The following is a 23,003-nucleotide window of genomic DNA, read 5'->3' on the forward strand; positions in this document are numbered from 1 at the left end:
GCTCACCAGTACGCCGGTACGGTCGGTCCGGCGAACCTTGCAACAAACCATCCGCAATCTAGGAACTACCAACTTCTTCGAACAAAAAAAAAGGTTAAGTGCTTCTTATCCAGAATTTATATTCCATTGAAGGATTATTATAACTTAAATATATTGGCTACATGTCCCTATTCAACATGAGAAAGATCATATGTGGGATACCCTGTTTTTGGTGGGCTAGCCGGGCGGAAATCAACCTAGCTGGCCGCGATCCCCGCTGTGAGGGAGGTGATATCACCGGAGCCCCGCCCCTCCTTTCCTTTTCGGCCAATTCCCTCACTGGCAAGCCCCCAATTTTAGAAGTATCGCGTGAGGAGACTGCGGATTAATATGAGGAGATCGCGTTATCCGCGGTCTCCTCCCTCTATCTCTTCTCCTTCGGTTGTCGAGACCACCACGATCTCCTCCATCTTCCCCCTCTCCCTCTTCTTTCCTCTACTGGGGCTCACCGTGCCCTGTCTTCGTGCCGCCGGAATCATGGCCGTAGTGCCTTCTTGGAGCCAAGGTAAGGTCTCCGATGCCTCCCTCGTTCTTCCCCTTCCCGATCGACCCAGCAATGGCTGGAATCCAGCAAAGAGTTGCCAGATTTAGACACAAAAAAAGAGGAAGAACGCTTACCTAGTGGCTGTCCACCATGCTCCTGCTGCTCCTCAAGTCGCAGTCGACATTAGGTCGGAGGCCTTCTCCTCCCCTCCCTTATCTCTCGGTGGGGTAGGCTCTTGCCCCCCACCCTTCTTTCGTGATGAAGAGAGAGTGATAGAAAATAAGAAAAGAAAAAAAAAATTAAAAATAAATATATAAAAAAAGATAGAAATATATCCCATCCTTGGTGCAACCACTCTCTCTACTTGATTTGTAGATCCTAGACCGATTTACCCAGTCTGGGCTTGAAGCTTGTTCAAGTCTATTTCAATTTTCTTAGAGCTCTTTAATTTGTATTTAGGTTTCTTTTTTAAATAGTTGAATAACAATTAATTTACTTTCTTAAACGGTTTCGAATAGGTGCAGCTGATTTGCCCATCTGAACTTGATGATCTTTGGGCGAACAAAGGTAAGTGGCCCTAGCATAAACCTTACTAATTTTTGATTTATTTGTTAATTTTTATTTATTGAAAATACCAAAATATAAATTATACTGATATGATTGGCTTTCATTTTTCGTAAAAATTTAGGATCAAGTATATGATTGTGAAATGATTCATGTATTTATAAAATTGTCTCATAGATACTCATGTGCCAATGATTTCCAAATTATGAAAAAAGTGTATTTTCCTATGAGACACCTTGTAGCTAGCATCCAACGAAAACGGCCATTGCCAACGGGTTAAAGTTGGTAACGAGTACAAACTATGATATCTTGTTGATTATGAAGATGGCCCTGTCACGGGTTATAGTGACCGTAGCACCAAAAAATCTATAAGCACTATTTTAATTGAAAGTATGGATAAATGGCAAACATTTGACGATTATGAATATTGTAAATTACACTTTTAGCTTTACGAACTTGCATGATTTGTGCATATATGACTGGTTTGCTATGACAGTTTGTTTATTATGTTTATAAAATTTTTATTTTACAGTATAAATTTACTTTTCAAATGATGCATTGAATCATGTAAAAATTTATGTTTATTCTGGTAAAGTGGTGCATGGTTACTTACTGAGCCGCAAAACTCATTTGTCTCTTTATACTTTTTTTCAGATAATTAAGGTTGCTATGAGCAGGAAAGAATAAATTAATGAAAGATGATAAAACTCGAAGCATATTTGCAAGCTATCAAAAAATGTAGTTATAACTATAAAGTTTAGGTTATGTAGTCTTGAATATTCAAATATTGGATTTAAATGCTCTGTACCCGCTTCTCTTGGTTTAGCAAATGGAATTGGACTAATTTTATTATTCTATAAATTTTTATTGTGGGCTTCTTGTTATTGTGGGCAATACCCTACACTAGCACGGCCATATCATGCTCCGGATATAGGGAGTGACAATATGTCTCATAGAAGAGGTAGATGATAAGAGTCCATAAAAAGCTTCCGAGGCATATTTAAGAACTAGCAAGTACTAAAATAATTTCAGAAAATGTCTGATCATCATAACGATTTCTTCAAAAAAAATGGTATAAAGCAGAACAATTTGACCTAAGTAATCATGATCAATTAACAAATCAAAAAGAACTCGAGATTGATGTCGCACCTATAATACAAATAAAAAGGAAATGATATAACATACCTGGGAAAGATATCGAAATACATCAGTGATTGTTAGAACATGTAAATGTTCATGCAAACCTAATGCTAGAATCAGTCCTGCATGAGTATAATTTGGTTCCTCGGGTTTATTATAAAGTATCCATGTTCTTGACATTTTCCCCTGTTTAAAATATGGAAAGAAAGATTAGTATCAAAAGTTTTTTTACATGTAACCATTTAGCGGAGTGAAGCGATATTAAACATCAAGAATATCCATATATTCATAGCATACACACACACACACACAGAGAGAGAGAGAGACACGTAAAACACTGCTTAAGAGTATAGGATGAACCTGAAACGGTGCCAGTCTCAATCCAGCAGCAACCCCATTGTGAAACTCAGGCCAACATCTGAGTTCTGATATATTTCTTACATTTGGATCTATGTTTACCTACTTAAGAATGCCATAAGTAAAAATATCAATTCAGACTCGTTGGATCCCACATGATAAAAGGGAAATTCAAAACATAATGTTATATTTGAGCGCACACATGTTATATGTGAGCCTATACACATAAACCTTGATTGTCTTGTAACATCAGGCATATGCAAGATATTATCAACTTTTAACATGATCAATTATATGAGCTAGAATGAATGAACTCACATGGCCAAGCCAAAGGATAAACCTATTGCACATCTAAATGAAATTGGGCCTTGCCAATCACCATATCTTAGGTGTGAGATTAGCATATTATAAACATAGTACACTACCTGATTATCTTTTGAATAATAGAACAATTTTTTCAACATCAAGAAGGCATTTAGAGAACAAACAAGTGGCATTACCCATGATGATAAACATATCTACTAATAAAGAGGGACAGGCTAGAAAAATGCAACATGGGAGAACAATGAAGGACCTAAACATACTTATGCTACATAATAGAACAAGAACATACTGTTGCATTTTGTTGTGCAGGCAATCGGCCAGCCAAAACAAGCTTTGGAACAACAAGCGCCTGCAAAGATGGATAAAAGATATGTCAGGCATTGCATCATTCAGCATCTATATATAATTATATATGCCACTATCACTACAAAACTGATAAAGCACATGAAAGATGAAATACCTCTGTTAATAAAGTGTAAGTGGTAGCAAGAGTAAACGCCCCACGTCCAAAAGGAAGAGCTGTAGTCCTCTGCGCGAGATTCCATAGTTGATGCTGTAACAAGATGGAAAAATCATATAAATAAATTGGAAATATAGACAATAAGAGAGTCAAATTATTGAACATAACAAAAAATACACAAAAAAGGAGGACTCATTTTAAAAGAATTATTGAGGCATTAAGGATAGTTGGAAGTATGAACAAGTTTCCTTCTCATAATCTTATATTTGTATTTTAACACCTGCAAGTATGTCCTCCCATATACTTCTACAGCCAATAATATTGCTATCTCCTCCACATTGATCAAAGATATTTATCTAATTAGAACTCATACAAACAAATTTAGCTTTACAGTTACACAAAAGGGTTTCTAATATCTAGTTCATTTTGAAAACCATGAGACTTCTGCAAAAAATATCAAATAGCCAAAGCACATCATTTTAGCACAAATTTTCATCAAGAATAATCAAAAACAAGAGTGAGTGTACCTGTTGGACATCCTGATCAGAGGCACTAGGGTTAACAGATGTTTGAATGGCCACAGGTCTCGCTGAGCACAGGAGGCGTCTGACCTATGAAGCAAAATATATAGCTGCATTACATGCCTACAGAATTTGAATTAACAAATATTGTAATCATGTAGGGGCAACGAGTTCAGATTTTAGGATGGCATGCAATAAGAACATATATGATGAACTAAAATATGTATATCCATATAGAAATGAAAGCTAGCCTTCACGCAAAAGAAAGAATGCATGAATAGCTATGATTTTTTTTCAATTATATGTAACTATAAATATACTCCTATTTTTAGCTGGTTCATGTCACTTGTTTCTCTCCCACAGAGCACAAAGAGAACCAGCAAATACTTATTAAACATAGGGTGTAAAGGGAAGATGAATGGAGTTTGTCATCCCAAACAGTGAGTTTGTATGATAACAATAACTGCATCCTGATCAGGCAATGCATGTGATAGTCTAGCACACAACATCCCCTGTGATGACATGTTAAGACTTTTATGTTATAATATTGGTCCTGGTTGGGCAGACGCAATGCTCATTAGAGGAAGCACAGATTGTAAAGATCCCTAATATGATTGAAGATTTCTATTCTTTTGTATAATTAGACAAACACACAACCACTTCTGGCCAGTGCAATTCTTTTTTCCTTCCCCCTTAAAGTAGGGCGTACTATGGAAGTTAGGAGAATTTAGATCCATGTGACAGAGATGATGTCGGACCAACAAACGGGTTTCCCACTCAAGTAGAATCAAGTTGACAGACTAATAATAAAAGCAACTCACAGATGAGGCAGTCCAAAAAAGAGGGCCTTACAGACAAAAGCATAAGGAGTTCATATTCTGAAAAAGAGTGCACAATCCATTATATGAATCAAAATTGATTGGAGATAGATTTTGATCACGGACTGACCAATCCATGGTTATCTCTTATATATTCAACAAAACAATCATAACTCTTGCAACGTCACTAATCTTAATATGCAATTAAAGGGTAGGTTTTCACTAGCTTAAGGGCGCAAGGAACAACATTTAAACCAAATAAAATTCACATAGGTCATGTAAGCTAAAAATTTCTCATAAGCAACCTGCCTCACTGTGTATAGAAAATAGCATTGATCGACAGTGCTTGCTGAAAGATATGTAGGCATGAGTGATATAAAATCCATAAAAGTAAATCATTTTCAAATTAAACTTGTTCCAAGCAAAAGGGGTTGCTTCTCCTCCCTTACCAGGAAGTGCAGCCCAAGAAAATATATATACATATATGTGCGCATATCTTCTATTAAAACTAGGCATGAGGGGTCTAAAATTCATGAAAGTAAATTTTATTCAAGTTAAAACTTGTTTCAAGCAAAAGGAGTTGGAAGTGCAGCCCCACAAAAAAAAACATATATACATGTATAACTATATAATGTATATGCATATACATATATCTGTGTGTATGTATATGTTCTATTAATACTGCATATGAACTAATACAGCATTCAAATAATGAGATGGCATTTTGTTTGCCAGTTAAAATAGGTGATTGAAGGCAGTCAAGGGTGCACAAAACCTCATTTAACCGCAGATCACGGCCATAACGCAATTGCGTGCTTGAGTTGAAGATGTGTTCCATACCATCTTCAACAGATTTACAGGGAGAATCTGAGTCCTCTGATTTCATACCATCCAATCTTGTGACTTCAGAAACTGATGAAGGTACAGTCACCGGTTGCAAATGAAGCATGTATGGTACAGAAATAGATATTAAATTTGCTCTGGTCTGAGATTCATGATCTGTGCTCAAGGTTCCCAAGCATGCCATGGCTAAATCCTCACGGCCAACCAGCACATAAGCAGCTGCAGGCCAGTCAGTTGGAGGTGATTCTCGGCAATTATCCAGTGCCTTGACATAAAGAGTAGTTTACATGTCATCTTCAGTTCCAACACCAAAAATAGGAGGAAAAAAATTGGGCTTATTGGACCTAGATGTAAGTACTCAAGTTGCTAGCATATTTGTCAACCAACTCAACTATGGCAAGACAGATGAAAAAGAGACAAAACAGCAGTTGACATTTCCAACAAAATTAAATAACAAGCAATAAGAGCAAGAGACAACTCACATGACGCAGGGGGAGAGATACACCAAGAGGCAGTAAGTCCAGTTGTTGGCATCCAAATCTTTCACCAACCATGGCCAAGATAGTGAGTTCTTCAGGCGTCCTCGCTGATCCATTAGCAATATCACAATATACTCCAGTTGAGAGTTTCCTGCCTTTTCTTTCTGCACCTAATAGTAGACTATAAAAGGAGACTATTTTTCGGGCCCAGCTTACTGCATAACTTTTATCTTTATATAGTAGAGGAGAAAGGTCACTTAAATTAGCAGAATAGCATCCTTGCTGCAGACAATTTTTAAGCCATCTGAAAAGGCATGGTGGAGTTCTTGGAGCAGTGTTGGAAGGGAAGGAATGAACTTCAATTAAGACATGTGGAAAGTCACGAACATAGTAGTCTACATAGCCAGCCTCACCCAAAGCAGCAGCAATGTTACATAATAAAGCAACAAGATGCTCCACATCTCTGCATATGAACCAATTAAGTAAATATTTTTCGAGAGAGTTCCAGAACTTCTAGGATCCGGAGAGTCTACAGCAAGCGATAGTGCATGACAGTCATTTAAATGGGCCAAGGACATGAAAGAAAGTTCAGTTTTGCCACAGCAAATATTTGCACAATTTAAAGCCAGATGGCAATGGACACTGCAACAGCCAAGTACCAATCATGGTAGATGTCTAGTCCAGAGAATTTAGCATGCAACCTGGCTGTAGAAGTATGCATAGCTTAACAGATAAATTTAGCTTCCCTCATCAGCCAACTGGCCCAAGCTAAGAATGTTGGCACCAAGATGAAGAGGGGTGTCAAGAGGCTCACAACAGGTTGCAAAATCTTGCACAATCTACCAGTAGAACTGTATCGACTGTACACCATAGTGGACACCATCTAGATGAGACATGGCTAGGTTGTTCTGATGTAGGGAGACTAAAAAACTAACTTCAGTGATTAAATGTGATATAACAGACAGAAAATCATAGCAAGGACAGCAAAAGCTGGGAACCAAAGGAGGGGCTGCTTATTTTAGTTTTAGTACGTTTCAATCAGCTGGGATCTTAGAATTCAGGAAAGCAGGCCATTTTTAGCCACTGAAGTGGCAAACTTCTGCTTGACTAATTTCATCAGTTTCAAACAAACCAAGTTAGAATACTCCTTTACAGAGAAATTTGAGCAAAAAGAAAGTGGAGTAGGGAAATGTTCCCTATCAAATCTGATCATAACCACTTTGTTATCTAATAATGGCTCGCCAAGCCCTAAAAAAGTGAAGTAGGGGAATGCTCACCATCAAATCTAAGCATATCCCTCTGTGATCTAATAATGGCTCTCCATGCCCTAACTTTGAATCACTCAGAGTAAAACAAGGGACAAATTTTGAGATTAAAACATGCTTCAGAAACTAAACTGATAAAATCAGCATACTCCTTATGGCATACAAATAAGAAAATGAAGCGTAAGATGTACAGATCAAGTCATTATTGTCACCACAAACATTCATGCTTATTGCCTACATTTTGGTAAGCTATGAAGCAGAATAAGTTACTGTATGAAATAATAGAGGACATTTCCATGGCCAGCTATCAATCTAATGTTACTCGAGCTTCTGTAAATTCCTAGCCAAGAAACTTTCAGGCAAGAGGAGGGCATCCCACAAAACCTTGAAGAACAACTAGAGGATAGGGAGACTGCCTTATTACTTGAGAATTAAGCTAATCCAACCAGAAAACAACCCTTCAAAACCACCTACACCTGGAAGGAGCACAGACGATGAAGAAAGCTGACAATAGATGCTTAACAATCGAGCATAACTACAGGACCCAAGGAGTTGAGGCATAACACTTAGATATAAATTTTTAAATTGGCCATCCTCCAATAGTCAAACCTATCATGAAGTTTACCAAATTTCTATAATGTTTCAGCAGATAAATAAATAAAGATTTTGCAAAAAGAGCTAAACAAAGTAGGTACAAAACATACAGATACAGGACGGACTAAATATGTTGCCACTATGGTAAATATAGAGACACAGTTAACTGATCAAACAACATATATTAGATCTTACTGTTTCCTCAAATTATCAAGCTTCAAATTCTCGTAGAGGGCATGCAAGGAATCCAGAGTTTCCCTTAGAAGCCGAGCATAAAATGACACCTGATTTTGTTCATCCTGTATGTAGGCAGCTGTGTAATCAGCACCTCCAAAACTTGCTACGCTCATGAGAGAAATGCCAGAGACTGAAGCCTTTTTAGAATAGCATGTGTGAAATTTACTGTTAATTAAGAACTCCCATGCTGTATCAGGTAATTTAGAGGGTTGTTTTGGAGGTAGACATCCACATCTTGTACAAATCTTCATTACTGCACGAGTAAAAGACTCCCATTCTGAATCAACAAGGGGATTAGACAAGTAAGCAGAATCATCATCGCCCCAGAGACTCGAAGCAAAATGACTATAAACAGAAGAATGCAGCCCCTCGGCCATTGCAGTGATGCAGTCATCTGCCAGAGCTGACGAAGGGTTTCTACGTAACAAACATCTAAATATCTGCAAATAAAATAAATAAATGAAACAAGAATAACATGCACAATATATATATATATAAACCATGGAAAAAAGATTCCAGTGTCAAGATCTATAAACTGCAGATTCCACGTAATCATAAATAAATTAACATTTTAAAATAGTTGGATGATTCAGATTAAGGGGGGACCCTAACTTATTCCATATGGTTCTAATATTTTAAATCAGTAAAGGAATTTATATCAAAAGAGTAACCAAACCATAACTGACATGACAACAATGCAGCAGTAAACGCAACAACTGAAATTTACAGAGATGATGCAGCACAAAATGGGGCACTGTAAAAGACATAAATGATTTAAGAGAGTATTTCTTTGGCCAAGCACATTATAAATTTACAATCCTACATAAGATACATATGATTTAAGAGAATTTTTATGACCATAAACTAACAAAAAACTCATATTATGAAGGTTACTGACAGAGACAAGTATCATATGCAAGTTTCTACAATAATTGCATGGATCACATTGTATAATGCATGTTTCTCATGGTATTTGCATTTAACATACTCAATACCACAAGAGCATCATATTCTATTGTAATTATAGATATTGAACTGCTATTCCTATTGACATGTAGCATCGCATTCATGAAACTTGTTCAACCAAGCGTAAAAAAGTGTTTGCGCTGAACTACAGACAAGAATTGAGGATAAGCATACGCAAAAAATTAGGAAGTGCAATAATAAAAGTTCACATGGTAAAAGTTATCTGACATGGTACAGCCTTGACAGCATACGCATGTAAGGCCAGCATCAATAAACTCAGATGAAAGATGTGAGAAGAGATCTGAGGAAGATTATAATCTCAAAACACGTACTGCAAATGATAATGAAGAACTCATTAGCAAGTAGCATAAGATAGCATCACATTTGATGCTCATATATGCAATTATATTGTGCTTTCCATATGTGATTATGCAAGACTGCAGTTGTTGGGGTGAGGGTGAACAACCTATATTAACCACAAACATGGAAAAATGCAACCTTCTCAGAAGTCTCAATAGATGCAGAAATGAGACCAATATAAGGATCTCAATTATTCATGATGTGGCCCTAAAAACCATCTCAATATCCTTTCTCAAAAGTTCAGATACACTTAAGCAACTTTCAGTCCATGGTGTCAAAATATTTGCTCATCAAAAAGAGAAGAGACAACAAATAACATAGTCGAATACATTTATCTGTATCTGAAAATGTCCATCTCGTGGATAAGCATCAAACAAAATGCTACCTGGCCATTACTGGTAATTACATTTATCCTCCCTTCAACAGCATCCTCTACACCTGTAATCTTCAAGTCAAAGCACATGTCTTCTATCCCCGAAGACTTCTCATGATGTGAAAGAGGACCCTTCCCCAAACCATTAGGTAATAAATATCTGCACAGGCACTCTCTTCCTGACTGCAATTTTCATAAAACAAAAACACAAGGCATTTACTTTGAACAATGAATACATGGATTATCATATACTTTAAATAAAAGAACCAAAAAATCATAAAACTTCTAAAATAAAAACATTTCCCAGGTAATACAGAAGGATTTTGAACATTTAGAGTGCAACCAACAAGAGAAAGGAGGAAAATACAGAAATGGTTGTGAACCATGAGTAGAATGGAACTTACAATGGCGATAAATTTCAATTAGTAACTCAACCCATGAATTTCAAGAACAAACTAGAACTATAGAACTAGCAAAGATATACAACCATGTGGCATCAAATAAGAAAAGTAGTAAGGTATATATCTACACTTTTTATATGAGAGTATGATGAGACAAAATATCATGGTTGTCCATAGATATTTTAAAAAAAGGTTTGTAGCAAATCTATATTTTAAAAAAAAGGTTTGGGGAACTGGATTGTATATCAGATTGGAGTTGACCTCCTTATCTTATGGCGAGCGTCTTTTCTTGCTTCTATCTAGGGCGAAAAGACCTCTTTATGATTTCGAGTTGACCTAGCAACATTCTGTTTCAAATTCTCACGCGTTGTTGCATCAGGGCATCTCAATTAATGGACTGAGGACTAGGGCAATTCAGGTGAATGCTAAAGATAAAACCTGAGAAAAGATTGATAAGATTATCCAGTTGTTCAGATCAGTTGGAAAACAACAATTAATGCTAAGAGTTATATAATCAAGAGTCACAATTTGGCCAACAAGTAAGGCACACCCTGATGTTCATCAACTGAAGGATCATCAATGGATTACCTTTCTTAACAAATTATTTAATTATTCTGCCTCTGTTCTGTTATTTCCATGTAAGCACAAAGAAACTTCTTCAAAACACCATGTCATGATGCTTGTCTAAGTTTCAGAACTTGAATAAGGTGAACGATAAGCCCCTAAGAATTACAAGAATATGGAAAAATTACAATTGTCAACCACTCATGCTTCTTTAGTTATAAATTAGATAAGAGCATGTAACAAAAATCTATGACACTACTAAGCAATCTATAAAATAAATAATTAAATTTACTTGTGCATCATATGTTTATCATTAAATAGCGTCAGAATGTGGAAACTGGTCAGACATATGGATATAAAGTGCATTTAAAGGATGATAATCTAAACACGTATTACAATAATCCTGATGAATTTAACAAAATCGGCCACAAAAAGTGAACCTTACGTATAGAAGAAGATAGTTTTCTGAATCCAGCACGACAATGTCGGTGAATGATAAAAGTCCAACTTTAACTCTGCAATGAGACAACAAGAATAATGATGTGATTCATATAGTTAGCACTAGCAGCCTAAAGGCAAACATATGAAGTCTCAACCACCTTGGGCGTGTCACAATCACCGGTGCAGCAGCAATTGCAGGGATACTCCAACTCAGATGAGGTTTAATATAAACAAGAGTTTCATCACTACCCTCATCTATTTGAAGCCTTATGGCAAGCAGTGTCTTTTGCTCAAGGAGTAAAAAACAAATGATATGCACTCCATCAATATCAGTTGCCAAAAACACCTGATCAAGCATGTCAGCAGAAATTTAACACAAACGATGAGATAAGAAACTCAGGCCAATTGAGATGAAAGCTCCAACTAACCCATATTTTACCACAAGCATAACACAAACAAGATGGTTTGATTATCACCTAGGGAATAAAGGCAGAGCAAGCTGTGAACAAAGGGAATAAAGGCCAAATGAATATGAACAGCTATCAAGCTAAAACAAAACCCTCTGAAGTCTGAATAGTGCTCCATTTCTATACAAAGTTACTTTAGTGAAAAGAGGAACTGAAAGGAAATTGAAAATGCTGATTAGTGTGTAGGAAGACTGCTTTATTGAGTACTTGTTCAAGCTCATGCAATAAGGGAGACACCCTCCATAATTCCAATAAACTTGAAAAAATTCTAGATAAAGAGGGAAGAAGGCAAGCTTTTATAAAGGAAATTTCATTTAACTATCAAGCACAAATATCAATCTAAAGAAGCAAACTGAGAGAAAAACCAAAAACGAAAATTGAGGGAGGAAGAAAACCACATGTCAAACTTTACTAAGGGAATGTACACTCATTCCACCACACAATACTAAGGTAGAGTATACTCACTTTAGTCACTTGGTATTAAGAACTTGGGCCTGCAATTCTAATTTAGGCATCACAAAAGATGAACAGAACTCTGGTCAAATAATTTTAATCGCCATGTAATTCATACTATGTCATTAATATCGTGAATGGCATGTCCAATGAAGTCATTTAGTCAAGCACCAGGTGACAGTAAAAATAAAATGGCATGAGAAGATACTAGATATAAACATTGAGCTAAAGCACTCATGATCATGATAATGAGCATCATACCATGAGAAAACAGATGGTTGGTGTCTAAGAGCTTACAGAGGCTAAGTGTTGGTCAGAGTACACAATATAAGCACAATAACCACATGTAAAATCCCATCACAAAACATGAGGTTTCATTATTTAACAGATTAGACATTGAACAAATCTCATCATAAAATTGATTGTGTCAAGATACATTTACAATTAGATAATGATCAGAAAAACATCCACACTGCTTGATTCACTCAATAGCAAGAAATACCAATCAAAGTCCTACAAAATGAAAGCTATTACTCTTTAATTTAAATCAATTTAACACCAGAATCCACATTCAAAGACACAAGATCTTAAAATATTTAGTTAAGTACAGTCACTATATAAGCAATAAAAACCAAAGAATATGTTAACGGTTTTTTGTTTCCATAGATCAGAGAAGAATGTGACTTATACAGTGATATACAATGACATGAAATAATAAAATTCACCTGCCATTTGCATGCAGCACATAACCACTAATAAAGTCAAGAGCATTATACAGCATTTCTAACAGAACGGATATAAAGTATGAAATGATTATTCAAACTCCCATCGTCAGGAGATTATTTACTTACAAAATAAATAAATACTTGCAATCAAGCAAAAATGACCACCTTACTAGCAGCAGATTGTGAACATTTCCCCTGCCATATCCTCTGAAGAGAGTACTCTTGTGTAAACAGCTCTGAAGGAACTGCATTCATGGAAGAGCTAGCATTGACTGTTCCAGGATTAGTTGCAATATCTACGAACCAAACTGAATGTTGCAACTTGCCTGCAGAAGAAAGTATTACACTATATAATGTAATAAAAATAATAGCACCTACTGGAATTAAACATATAAAGTAACAACCTTTATGATATGATGCCATCAAAGGTATAACATCACTGGTCCAGATAGTCTTTTCCTCAAAATCTTTCATGATGCTCAATTTTCCCCTTTCTTCCAAATATGCTGCCTGCCAAAGTTAAAGTGCCCTTATCTATAAGCACACAATGTCAAACTCAGGGAATCTGATTATGCAACAAAAGCAGCACATTTTTAATAAATCTGTGGTGATAGTATAGAACAGTGGTTGGAATTCTGCACAGCATAGTTCGTAAAATTTAATATATATATATATATATATATATATAAAAGGGCGACATTCTATCCTTGAAAGTAGACCAAAAAGATGGAGTTGGCAAATCCATAGCCCCTTCTTGGCTACTAGGTCGGCCAGTGAAAGCAGCAGTACTACCTATTTATTGGACCAGCGCCAGTGAAAATAAATAAATAAATATATATATATATATATATATATATATATTCTGGTTACGTAATTTATGCAGCAAAAGATGCTAATGTGCAATTGGGGAGGTCATTTGATGTATAACAGTGAAAATTATGAAATTTATGCAGGCGCTCATTGTTAGATCATCTGAATCTATGACCTCATCCTTACAGAAGAAAATCAAAGCAGTTTGTTTACATGATAAATTTGAAGGTCCATTACTGCATTCAAATAAAGTCTTCAGATAGAAGCAGTGCATATATTTGAAATGCTTTCTTGTCATCCACTAGACATAACAAACTACATTGACCACCTAAAAAATCATGCCCCACCAACAAGAAAAACTGCTGTTCCTAAATGTCCCCATCATCATTATAGATTAGTGGTGAAGGAAATAAACAAGAGAAAACTAATGTTAGTCTCATACCTCACAATCCCAAGCTCAAGATTTTAGCATGTAAGACTTACACCATTTATGACAAGACAGAAGTTCAAATGACATCAGAGAGCACAAAAAGAAATCTATTCCAAGAGGGAAGACAGTGAGGATGACAAAGATGCCTTTCTCTTGACTGGTTCAAGTGCTGTCAATCAAACTTTCCATAGCCAGACAGGATTGAGCAAGAGGAACCTGTCAAAGAGTCCTAGGAGACCCAATTGGCTGAATTACTAATCACCATTGCTGGTTAAAGAAGAGCTCATGCTGTACCCAAAAAGAGAAGAAGAAGAAGAAGAGCTCATGCAATCTATAGGAGTGATATATTGATGACTTTCCAAGATTTAGAATCAGACTAAACAGGAAAGCGCAGCTGCAACTTTAGGCACTCATATTTGAATTTATATTTGAAGCACAAATCATAAGCCAAAATCACAAACTTAACAAATGGAGGGATAAAGTAAAAAGGTTTTAGGTTCAAATGAAGGTACCCGTCCAATTTACTGTCCACTTACCACAACAACTTGTCTGTACTCAAGCAACTCTAGCAACTTTGCTAACATACAATATAAAAGGTGATAAATTTCCCATTTGGTTCTTGGTTGATATCCCTCTGGTTTTTGTACCATTACCAAAATCTCCTACAAGAACAAGCAACCTAAGGTATCCATTATGCTATTGTGTATATTAGTACTCTTGAAACAAATAAATGATGATCAAACAGAAACCAAACTTTAAGGGGGAAAATAAGCAAATAATAAAGACCAAAAGTAGTGGAAAATCACGAAAAGTGTAAATGGTGAATAACTGATATAAGCTGATTTTTTTATTACATAATCAAAAGGCCTGGAGATAGACATGGGCACCCAATGTCATACACACCTGAGGTTCTTCCATTGGATGTTTTAATATCAAGTGTGATGACAACATAGCCCCACTTTCCTTAATAACTGGCTCGAAAGAATAGATTTGACGAGTAGAATGGTGGCTCAACCCATATTCTTTGCATGGACGAGATAAATCCCTCGCATTTAGCAGCGAGCTTGAAGATGATATTGGACGATTCCCGTCTGCTGACTTCTGAAGCAGAAGACCAGATGGAAGGGGCCATATCGATGCAACAGCATATGGAAGAGGGATACAAACCACCTCACCTGCAATATCATAAGGTAAATTGGAATTGCAAAAGGCGTAAGCAACGGATACATAACAGCTTTATGTCAAATAGCTTCTACATGAACATTCAGGTGTTTGACAGGAATGAACATAATAAATGTAAGAAATCAACAGACAACCAATTCTGTTTAGTGGAAGTCAGAAGAAAAAGATAAAAAAGTAATTGTTTAGTGCTGTTTAAGCAATTTGCTTAAAAGTTTTTACCAGAACTAACCCACCTGATGCACTGTATATGGATACAGTGTCAATTTGTAGAACACAGAGAAGCGCATCTGAAATAGCATCCATGCGACACCAGCAAGCCTGCATGAATTATATAAGCATTCATAAGCATAATCAAATATGCAAAAAAGACAATCTTACCAGTTAAAGCCATTTAAATTAAAAGAACATGACTCTGTAAAATAAGAAATTCATGCAAGGATGCAAAGGAATTATTTTTAAACTATAATCAACATGGAAGCAAGATCATCCTGAGAAGTAGAAGTAGCAAACCAAATGTGAGTGGCTTAATAAGACTTTGAAGTTGTGATTCCATGGCAATGTCAAAAGAAAAAACTACAAAGTGACAAGAAAAACACACACACGCGAACACCCAAAGTTAGAGAGAGAGAGAGAGACAGAGAGATAGAGAGGGAGAGAGAGAAGAGAGTTGTTCTATCATTGACACCAGTCTTACTTGTTAGTTTTCAAAGCAAAGCAATGCAATTAACCTGCAAAAAAAGCAACAAAGCAAGCACCCAATATTGCTGCCTTCAAATTCATTAAATCAATATGTATTTTTCTACTTCTGTACCAAGAAAAAAGATAAATCTCATTCAGTATTCTTATTAACCTATGCAAGAGCACATATTAATTGAACTTTCCATTATCTAACTCTCAGCAAAGTCACCTAAGGGGCAGATATATCCAAATATATAAGCCTAGTTATTCCACATTATAGAAAAACTTGGTTATGCAAGCATTGCAAATGGCAAGTAAAAATACCATGAGGATTGTATTAGGAGAGGTGTATCTTTTGTGAACTCTGGAACCTGTGCTCCATATTATCCTATCAGAAAACAACATGAATTATAACGTCAACAACAATATGAAATAAATTTAAGGCCACAATGTTTATAGAAAAAATAGCAAGACAAGCCACCCAACTATGTAACATAGTATTAACAAAATGCTGTGGCATCATCCACTACTCTGCTTAAAAGAGAGAAACTATCATGAAAACCAGAAAGCATGAATCCAAAATTAGAAAAAACAGAGCAAAAGCTTTGCTACTCTCCTATTTATATAAACTTACACTCTTATTAAAATGCTCATTCTAAAACCTATCAAAAACCGAAAAATTGGTCACAATATTTCTAGCAACCCAAAATTCCCATGACATAGGGATGACTATGCTGAACTAAAAGGTGAGAGCAGATTAGCATATCAGAGAAGAAATTGATGAATGGCTTGAACAAAATAAAAGGCATAAAAGTGCATTCGTCACCAGCAAACACACCACCATTATGGTCCACCACTCTCTCCTATGGGTAAAAACAATGGTTTTACGATCACCAAAACTTGCTGACAATGACTGCTTAGAATAACATCACTGCTTGAACAAGCCATCTGGATCCCTTGCTGCTTCATACTGCACAGAGATGATTCATTTTCCTTCCCCTTCTTTGACACGTTGCTCCACTAACCAGCCAAGCCAACCCACCCCCTTGCCTCCTATCACTACCGTTTGCCAAATAGGTAGTCATGTAAATAAGTCCAGGTATCAGGCTCCCAGGTTCTTGTCTCCACCATTAGCAATGACTTAAATCTACGGGGATGATGTGTTTGCTTCAGTCCTCCATTTGGAGGAGAATATAAAAACCCAAAAGTTGTGGGGGTAGAGTACAAATTAACAAAGAAAACAGATAAAAGAAAAAGCAAAAAAAATCTTAATCAGGTTCTTGGAAAGAAGACGATACAAAGAGAATGGGACATCCTTAATCTCTGATGAGACAATGAGAGAGAACCTAAAAATCAAGCCTTAGATCTCTTTTTCTAGCTTTTCTTTAAACACTTTGGCTCACTGCCGAACCCCCTTCCTCCTCCTCCTGTGTCCCTTCAGCAATCATGTTTAGTCTTTTTCACATAACCAAGCACCAGATAAAAATAAGTGATTTGTTTATAATGATTTCCACATTTTCTTGTCCATCTCCTCTTCAAGAAAGTCCAAAAATCCAAAAAAAATTGATGCAGTAAAGATGCATAAAAAATTAACTTCTACTCAGCATTAGTACGCGTGCAAAATCGATCAAGAAAGAATCTGAAAACAGAAATGAAGAGGATTTCCGAAAAAACAAGTTTCTTGAAATAAATTACAAGCAGTTTCCTGCTCTTGATGTTTTCCATCTCTTCTCTTTCTTTCCTATATCCAAAAATGGAAAGATTTGGACACATTAAACTTCCACTCACCGGTCAGGAAGTAAGCGTGCACTAACGATCAAGAAAGAATTTTTCAAAAAGAACGGGAAAGGACCCTAGAAGCTAGATGTCTTGGAAACAACAAAGAAATCTTTAAAAAGAACACGGAAAGAACACTAGAAATCAAGATTCTTGAAAAAGGAGAAAGGGAGGACGGATTACCGGTTTCCACGGATGAAGAGCTCGTGATCGCTGCGGTCGGCGGAGGTAGAGGAGGTGGAAAAATCGAGATCGGCGGCGAGTGGGTCGTCCCTCTCGCGAGCGACATCCGGGTCGAACAGGAAGTAGTCGTACTTCTCCGGCGCGTTCTCGGATGGCTTCCCGTCCAGCACCTCGGCGATCAGGCCAAAGGGCTTGAATTCCCCCAGCACCGTAAGGTGCCGGACTCCGATGGACGGCATCGCCGGAGCGAGTGAGAGAAAGGAGGGAGGGGGGGAAGAATTGAGGTGGCTTGGTTCTCCCGCCCTCTGGGAAGCTTAAAAGTGATGAGTGAGACGGCGAGACGATACGGAAACAAAACCCTAACAAAGGGAACGATTCCGGACCATCCCTGCGCCCGCGAGCCGGATTTCGGAACTGGCGCACTCGTTTGTTGCTTTTATAGGAGAGTTATATAACATGCGGTAGCGAGAAAAACAAAAACTAATCATGGCCACGTGGCATATTAGAACGGTGATCTGTATGACAACCACACCGTCTACGTGAATTGCATCGAAAACAAAAACAAAAACAAAAACAAAAACAAATAAGAATGGTTGCACAAAAATGCTCAAAGAAGTCATGATGGTTTTTTTTCTAAATTTAGATCCTTTTAGCGTTAAATTATCTGTGTTGTATATTTTGCGCGTGCACCTCTGAAATTGTAGCATCTGAATACTTTGACCCTGTTTGGGAAGCTTTTGGAGGGCCAAAAAGCACTTTCTAGCCTTCCAAAAGTACTTTTAGCTAAAAAATGGTGTTTGATAAATTTTCTAAAAAGCTGTTTCAGCTTTTGCGGGAAGCTGAAAACAGCTTTTGGGGGGAAAGCTCCAATTTGGAGCTTTCCGAAAATGTTGTTTTCAGCTTTTTCAAAAAGATATATTTTTGACCAAAATACCCTCATTTAAAAAAAAATTCCTCCCAAAAACCTCTCTCACCGTCTCTTCCTCTCCCACCCAACCCCACTCCCTCTCCCCCCGCCGTCGCACCCTCTCCCTCTGCCCCGCCGTCGCACCCCCTCCCTCTCCCCCGCCCCCATGGTGGGGAGGTGCCGAAGAAGAGGAAGACGGGTGGTCTTCCCCTTCCCGCGGCCGCCACCGGCGACGATGTCCCCGTCACGGAAAGGGGCGGTGCCGAAGAAGAAGGAGGTCCCACGGTGGGGAGGGGCCGAAGAACAAGAAGAAGAAGGGGGCGCTCTCCCCCTTCCTGCGGCCGTCAGCGGTCACGACAAGCCCCCCTCCCGCGTCCGCCACGGCCCGGCCCGGCGCTGACGGCCTTGCGGGAGGAGAGCACTTCCCAGGGGGCCAGCGCGGGAGGAGAAGAAAGGGTATCCAGGCGGCCCGGCGCTGAATTGATATTTTAGCTGTTGGCCCGCCACGATCCGGCCCCCTCCCGCGGCCGGCGGCGGCCCTGGCCCGGCCCCCTCCCGCGGCCGCGGCGGCCTGGCTGTTGGGTACCCGGGGACTTGCGGTCCCGATCCCCGGCCCAATCCTCCAAATGATGTGGCTCGGTTGCCTTGCTCCTTGGGACCGACTTGTGGGTAACGTGGCTCTTCTTGTTGTCTTTGGCCTTCACCAATGCTTAGTCCACACAAGGGAAATGGCAAAGGATATAAATCGATGATGTGGGGAAGAAACTGAGATTCAATTCCAAGAGGACAACGATTACATGGAATGGTTGGCCAAGGGACGGAAAGTGTCCTTGCCCTATCCTAAGAACAATCCAAGGGGAGTGATATGCTCCTCCTTGGCCCAAGCCTTTCGGCCGAATAACCCCTAAGGGACCTAAGGGATGAAACCCTTTACAAGACTCTAAGTCAAATTGATATGATGAAAAGATATCCTCCTTCGGCCTTAAGGGCCTCTACTTATAGGCCTAATGCCTTATTGGCTACATGCCTTCGGAATTCAAATGGGATTGGCCGACTTCATTTGAATTTGAATTCAAATGCATTCGGCCATGTGCTTCATGAGTTGCTTGGCCGGCTTCGGTTTGAATTTGGATTCCAACCTTCTAAGGAAGGTCTTCAAGTTGGTGCTTGCGCCGGTTGCCATGTGTCTGCTGTGGTTTGAATGTGTAGCTTGCTGTCGGGCTGAAGTTGTGCTTTGTGCTTGTTGCCCCATCACGCGGATCCTTGACATGGCTCGCTGCTGGCCTTCGATTTGGCAGCCTGCTGCATCTAGGCCGCCCATGATTCTGCTCGCCTGATAGCTATGGGAAAGCCTGCAGGCTTCCCCTTCGATTTTGCCTTGGCGCACATGGAAATCACTTGGGCGGAGGCTGGGGCGCTGCTGCTGGGGCTGCTGCCATGTGGCGCGGCCAGTTATGGCCGCGCGCCTGGTCGGGCGGTTCTGTTGGGCGCGCTGCCATGTGGCCCTGTTTGCACGCTTGGTTGGGCGCTTCTGTTGGGCGCGCTGCCTTGTGGTCCTGGCTGGGCGTGATGCTGAGCGCCTTGCTCGGCTGTGCTGCCATGTGTCTTGGCCTGCTGTTTTAGGCAGGGCGCGCTTGTCTTGATGGCTGCATCGCTCGGTCGGGCGCCACTTGGACCTTGGCCAGGTTCTTGCTAATTCTGTCGGGAGCGCACATGCCATTGGTTGTGCGCTGACTTGGCTTCCCCTTGGCTGACTTGGGCGCAATGTGCGCGGGCTAGTGCCGGGTTGCCATTCCTGACCCTTTGGCTTGGATTGTGCTCGGCCGCTTGGTTGGCAGACCGGGCTGTGGACTTGTTGCGCTCGGGCCGTCTCTTCTTGTGCACGCGTGCCTAGGTGCGTGCGCACGGGCTGGTGCCCTTGGACATCGGCCATGACCATGCCCATCAATGGCATGCGTGTAGCAGGCTGCTGCGCGTGTGCTGGATGCTGGCGCGGCATGGGCTGGTGTCCTGGCAGTGCACCGGGCCACTTTGGCTGAGGCGAGGTTCGGCTGCCAGAACCTCGCCAGGACTTGGTCTGGGTGGTTGGGTCGGCCGGGCGCTGGGACGCGGGTCGGCCTGACTGGGAGATGGGCGCGCGCAGGGGCGCGCGCTGCAGTGTGGTCGCGCGCGGGTGCGCGTGTGGCAAGGCTGGTGCGCGCGGGTGCGCGCGCTGCTGGGCTGGTGCGCGCGGGTGCGCGCGCTGCAGGGATGCGCGCGGAGGGCCGTGCGCCTGCTGTGGCTGGTGCGCGCGTGGTCGGCCACGCGTGGCTGGTCCGGGCGCGCAGAAGGCTGCGCGCGGCTGCTGTGGCCGGGGCTGATTCCCGCTGTTTGGACTTGCTTCCAAGCAGTGGAGGTTGGCTTCCTTGGAACTTGGCTCGGCCATGAACTCCGGATTGGGGCTCGGCGGGCTGAGGTCCCCATCACTGGCCCCCTTCCGGTGCCGCCGGCCGCGCGGGAGGAGAAGAAAGGAGAACAGGGGAGAGGAAGGAAGGAGAAGAAGAGAAGAAAAAAAGAAAAGAAAAAGAAAAGGAAAAAAAAGAAGAAAAGAAAAGAAAAAAAGAGAAGAAAGAAAATTTAAAAAATAAAATAAATAAATAAATAAATAAATAAATATTTATATAAATGAATGAATGAATGAATGAATAAGATAATAAATAAATATATTTCAACATTATTAATTGTTTACACTAATAATTATAATATATTATTGTATTATACTATAAATATTATATTATATTACATTACATTATAATACGTTAATATGCTATTTTAAATAATTTAATATTATGTTATATTATGATAAATTAATTTATACAAATAATTATAATATTTTATACCTTTATTATTGTATTATACTATAAATATAATATATATTACATTATATCATAATACATTAATATGTTATGTTAAATAATTTAATATTATGTTATATTACCAAATATTAATTTACTCTAATAATTATATTACTATTATGCTATATTATAATAATATTATTTTATATTACAAAAATATTATATTATATCGTATATTTATGTATTAATATATGTTATGTTTTATTATGTTCTGTTGTATAATACTATGCAATGTCCTTTATGGTAATTTTGTCATACAAAAGTACTTTCTCAGTTTGTTTACCAAACACAAAACAAAGTACCACAGCACTTTACGAATGTAGTTACCAAACAGCAAACAGCTTTTTATAACAGCTCTACTTCAGACAGGTCTACTTCCAACAGCTCTACTGCCAACAGCTTTTCCAAACAGGGCCTTTATCACAGTAAGATATAAATTATGAGTGCTTTGAGAAGTGTCACGACCGAAGCCAAGAGGATGACCAGTGTTAAATTTATGAGTCGGCCAAAGGGACGGATGGCTTGCTTCCAAACTAAACATGCTTGATTAATTAGTTGGTTCAGCGACTACTACAAACATTTTCTTCATCTTCATTTTTTTGTTTCTTTTGGTGACGTTTCATTTACCTATTTCGAGGGATCAGAAAAAAAAAAAAAAACCGAAAAAAGTCATATTGTATAACCTTTCTCAAGGAATGGTTGTAAAATGGTCCTCTCTTGGCTAATGGTTTTCACCTCTAGAGATTTATTTTCAAACAAATACCATGCGACTCAGGTAAAGGCAACATGAAGAGTATATACAAAATAAAATCGCTCTGATCACAAGACTCCAAAGAAACCAAGGCAACCGCGAAAGGCTTGATCTCAGCGCATTAGACGCCTCATTCAAATTAGTCATAACCTTGATTCATGTCGAGTCACGGGCTATCTTACGATCCATTCGACCATGTTGATCAAAAGGATGACAAGGCAACTTCGGAATTTGGATGGCTGGGAGCTTCACCCAGTCGTACGTAGGAGATGCAAGACCTATACCGCCTTGCAGCATTCGCCCGTTTAATTTAAAAATGGAAATATACATGGCCACCAGCTTCTTTTAGACAGCCTTTGATTCAGCCGGATTATGTTAACGGACCTCCAAATGTATGAGCGAGCGTAAACAATGTATTTGAACGGTCAGCTATGTGTAGCTATAGGCCATCAACAACACATTGTGCAGCAAAACTAAAAACAGACATTTATCTTGCAACTGGTAAACAATCAAGGTA

The 23,003-nt window shown here is 39.1% G+C and overlaps 1 protein-coding gene across 8 annotated transcripts in view; it reads right to left on the reverse strand.

The window, feature by feature from the left end:
- Window positions 1–18,351, reverse strand: part of LOC103711105 (anaphase-promoting complex subunit 1) — a 45,064-nt gene extending 26,713 nt beyond the window's left edge. For 7 of the 8 annotated variants that reach the window (XR_005510926.1, XR_005510927.1, XR_005510925.1 and 4 more), the window contains exons 1-17: window positions 17,935–18,348; window positions 16,300–16,363; window positions 15,531–15,615; window positions 15,019–15,290; window positions 13,280–13,385; window positions 13,041–13,201; window positions 11,389–11,576; window positions 11,235–11,304; window positions 9,837–10,007; window positions 8,084–8,565; window positions 6,033–6,492; window positions 5,483–5,815; window positions 3,896–3,979; window positions 3,369–3,461; window positions 3,198–3,257; window positions 2,588–2,686; window positions 2,273–2,413 (exon numbers count right to left, since the gene is read on the reverse strand). Coding sequence is in view for 3 of the 8 variants with exons in the window: in XM_039124306.1 (XP_038980234.1) it covers window positions 2,273–2,413; window positions 2,588–2,686; window positions 3,198–3,257; window positions 3,369–3,461; window positions 3,896–3,979; window positions 5,483–5,815; window positions 6,033–6,492; window positions 8,084–8,565; window positions 9,837–10,007; window positions 11,235–11,304; window positions 11,389–11,576; window positions 13,041–13,201; window positions 13,280–13,385; window positions 15,019–15,290; window positions 15,531–15,615; window positions 16,300–16,363; window positions 17,935–18,173 (3,108 nt within the window). In the remaining 5 variants the exon portion in view is untranslated. Of the gene's footprint in view, window positions 1–2,272; window positions 2,414–2,587; window positions 2,687–3,197; window positions 3,258–3,368; window positions 3,462–3,895; window positions 3,980–5,482; window positions 5,816–6,032; window positions 6,493–8,083; window positions 8,566–9,836; window positions 10,008–11,234; window positions 11,305–11,388; window positions 11,577–13,040; window positions 13,202–13,279; window positions 13,386–15,018; window positions 15,291–15,530; window positions 15,616–16,299; window positions 16,364–17,934 lie in introns of all 8 variants that reach the window. The other variant, XM_039124307.1, reaches the window with a different exon arrangement.
- Window positions 18,352–23,003: the final 4,652 nt, after the last annotated feature.

The sequence above is a fragment of the Phoenix dactylifera genome, chromosome 3 (genome assembly GCF_009389715.1).
Source record: "Phoenix dactylifera cultivar Barhee BC4 chromosome 3, palm_55x_up_171113_PBpolish2nd_filt_p, whole genome shotgun sequence".
Taxonomy (NCBI): Eukaryota; Viridiplantae; Streptophyta; class Magnoliopsida; order Arecales; family Arecaceae; genus Phoenix; species Phoenix dactylifera.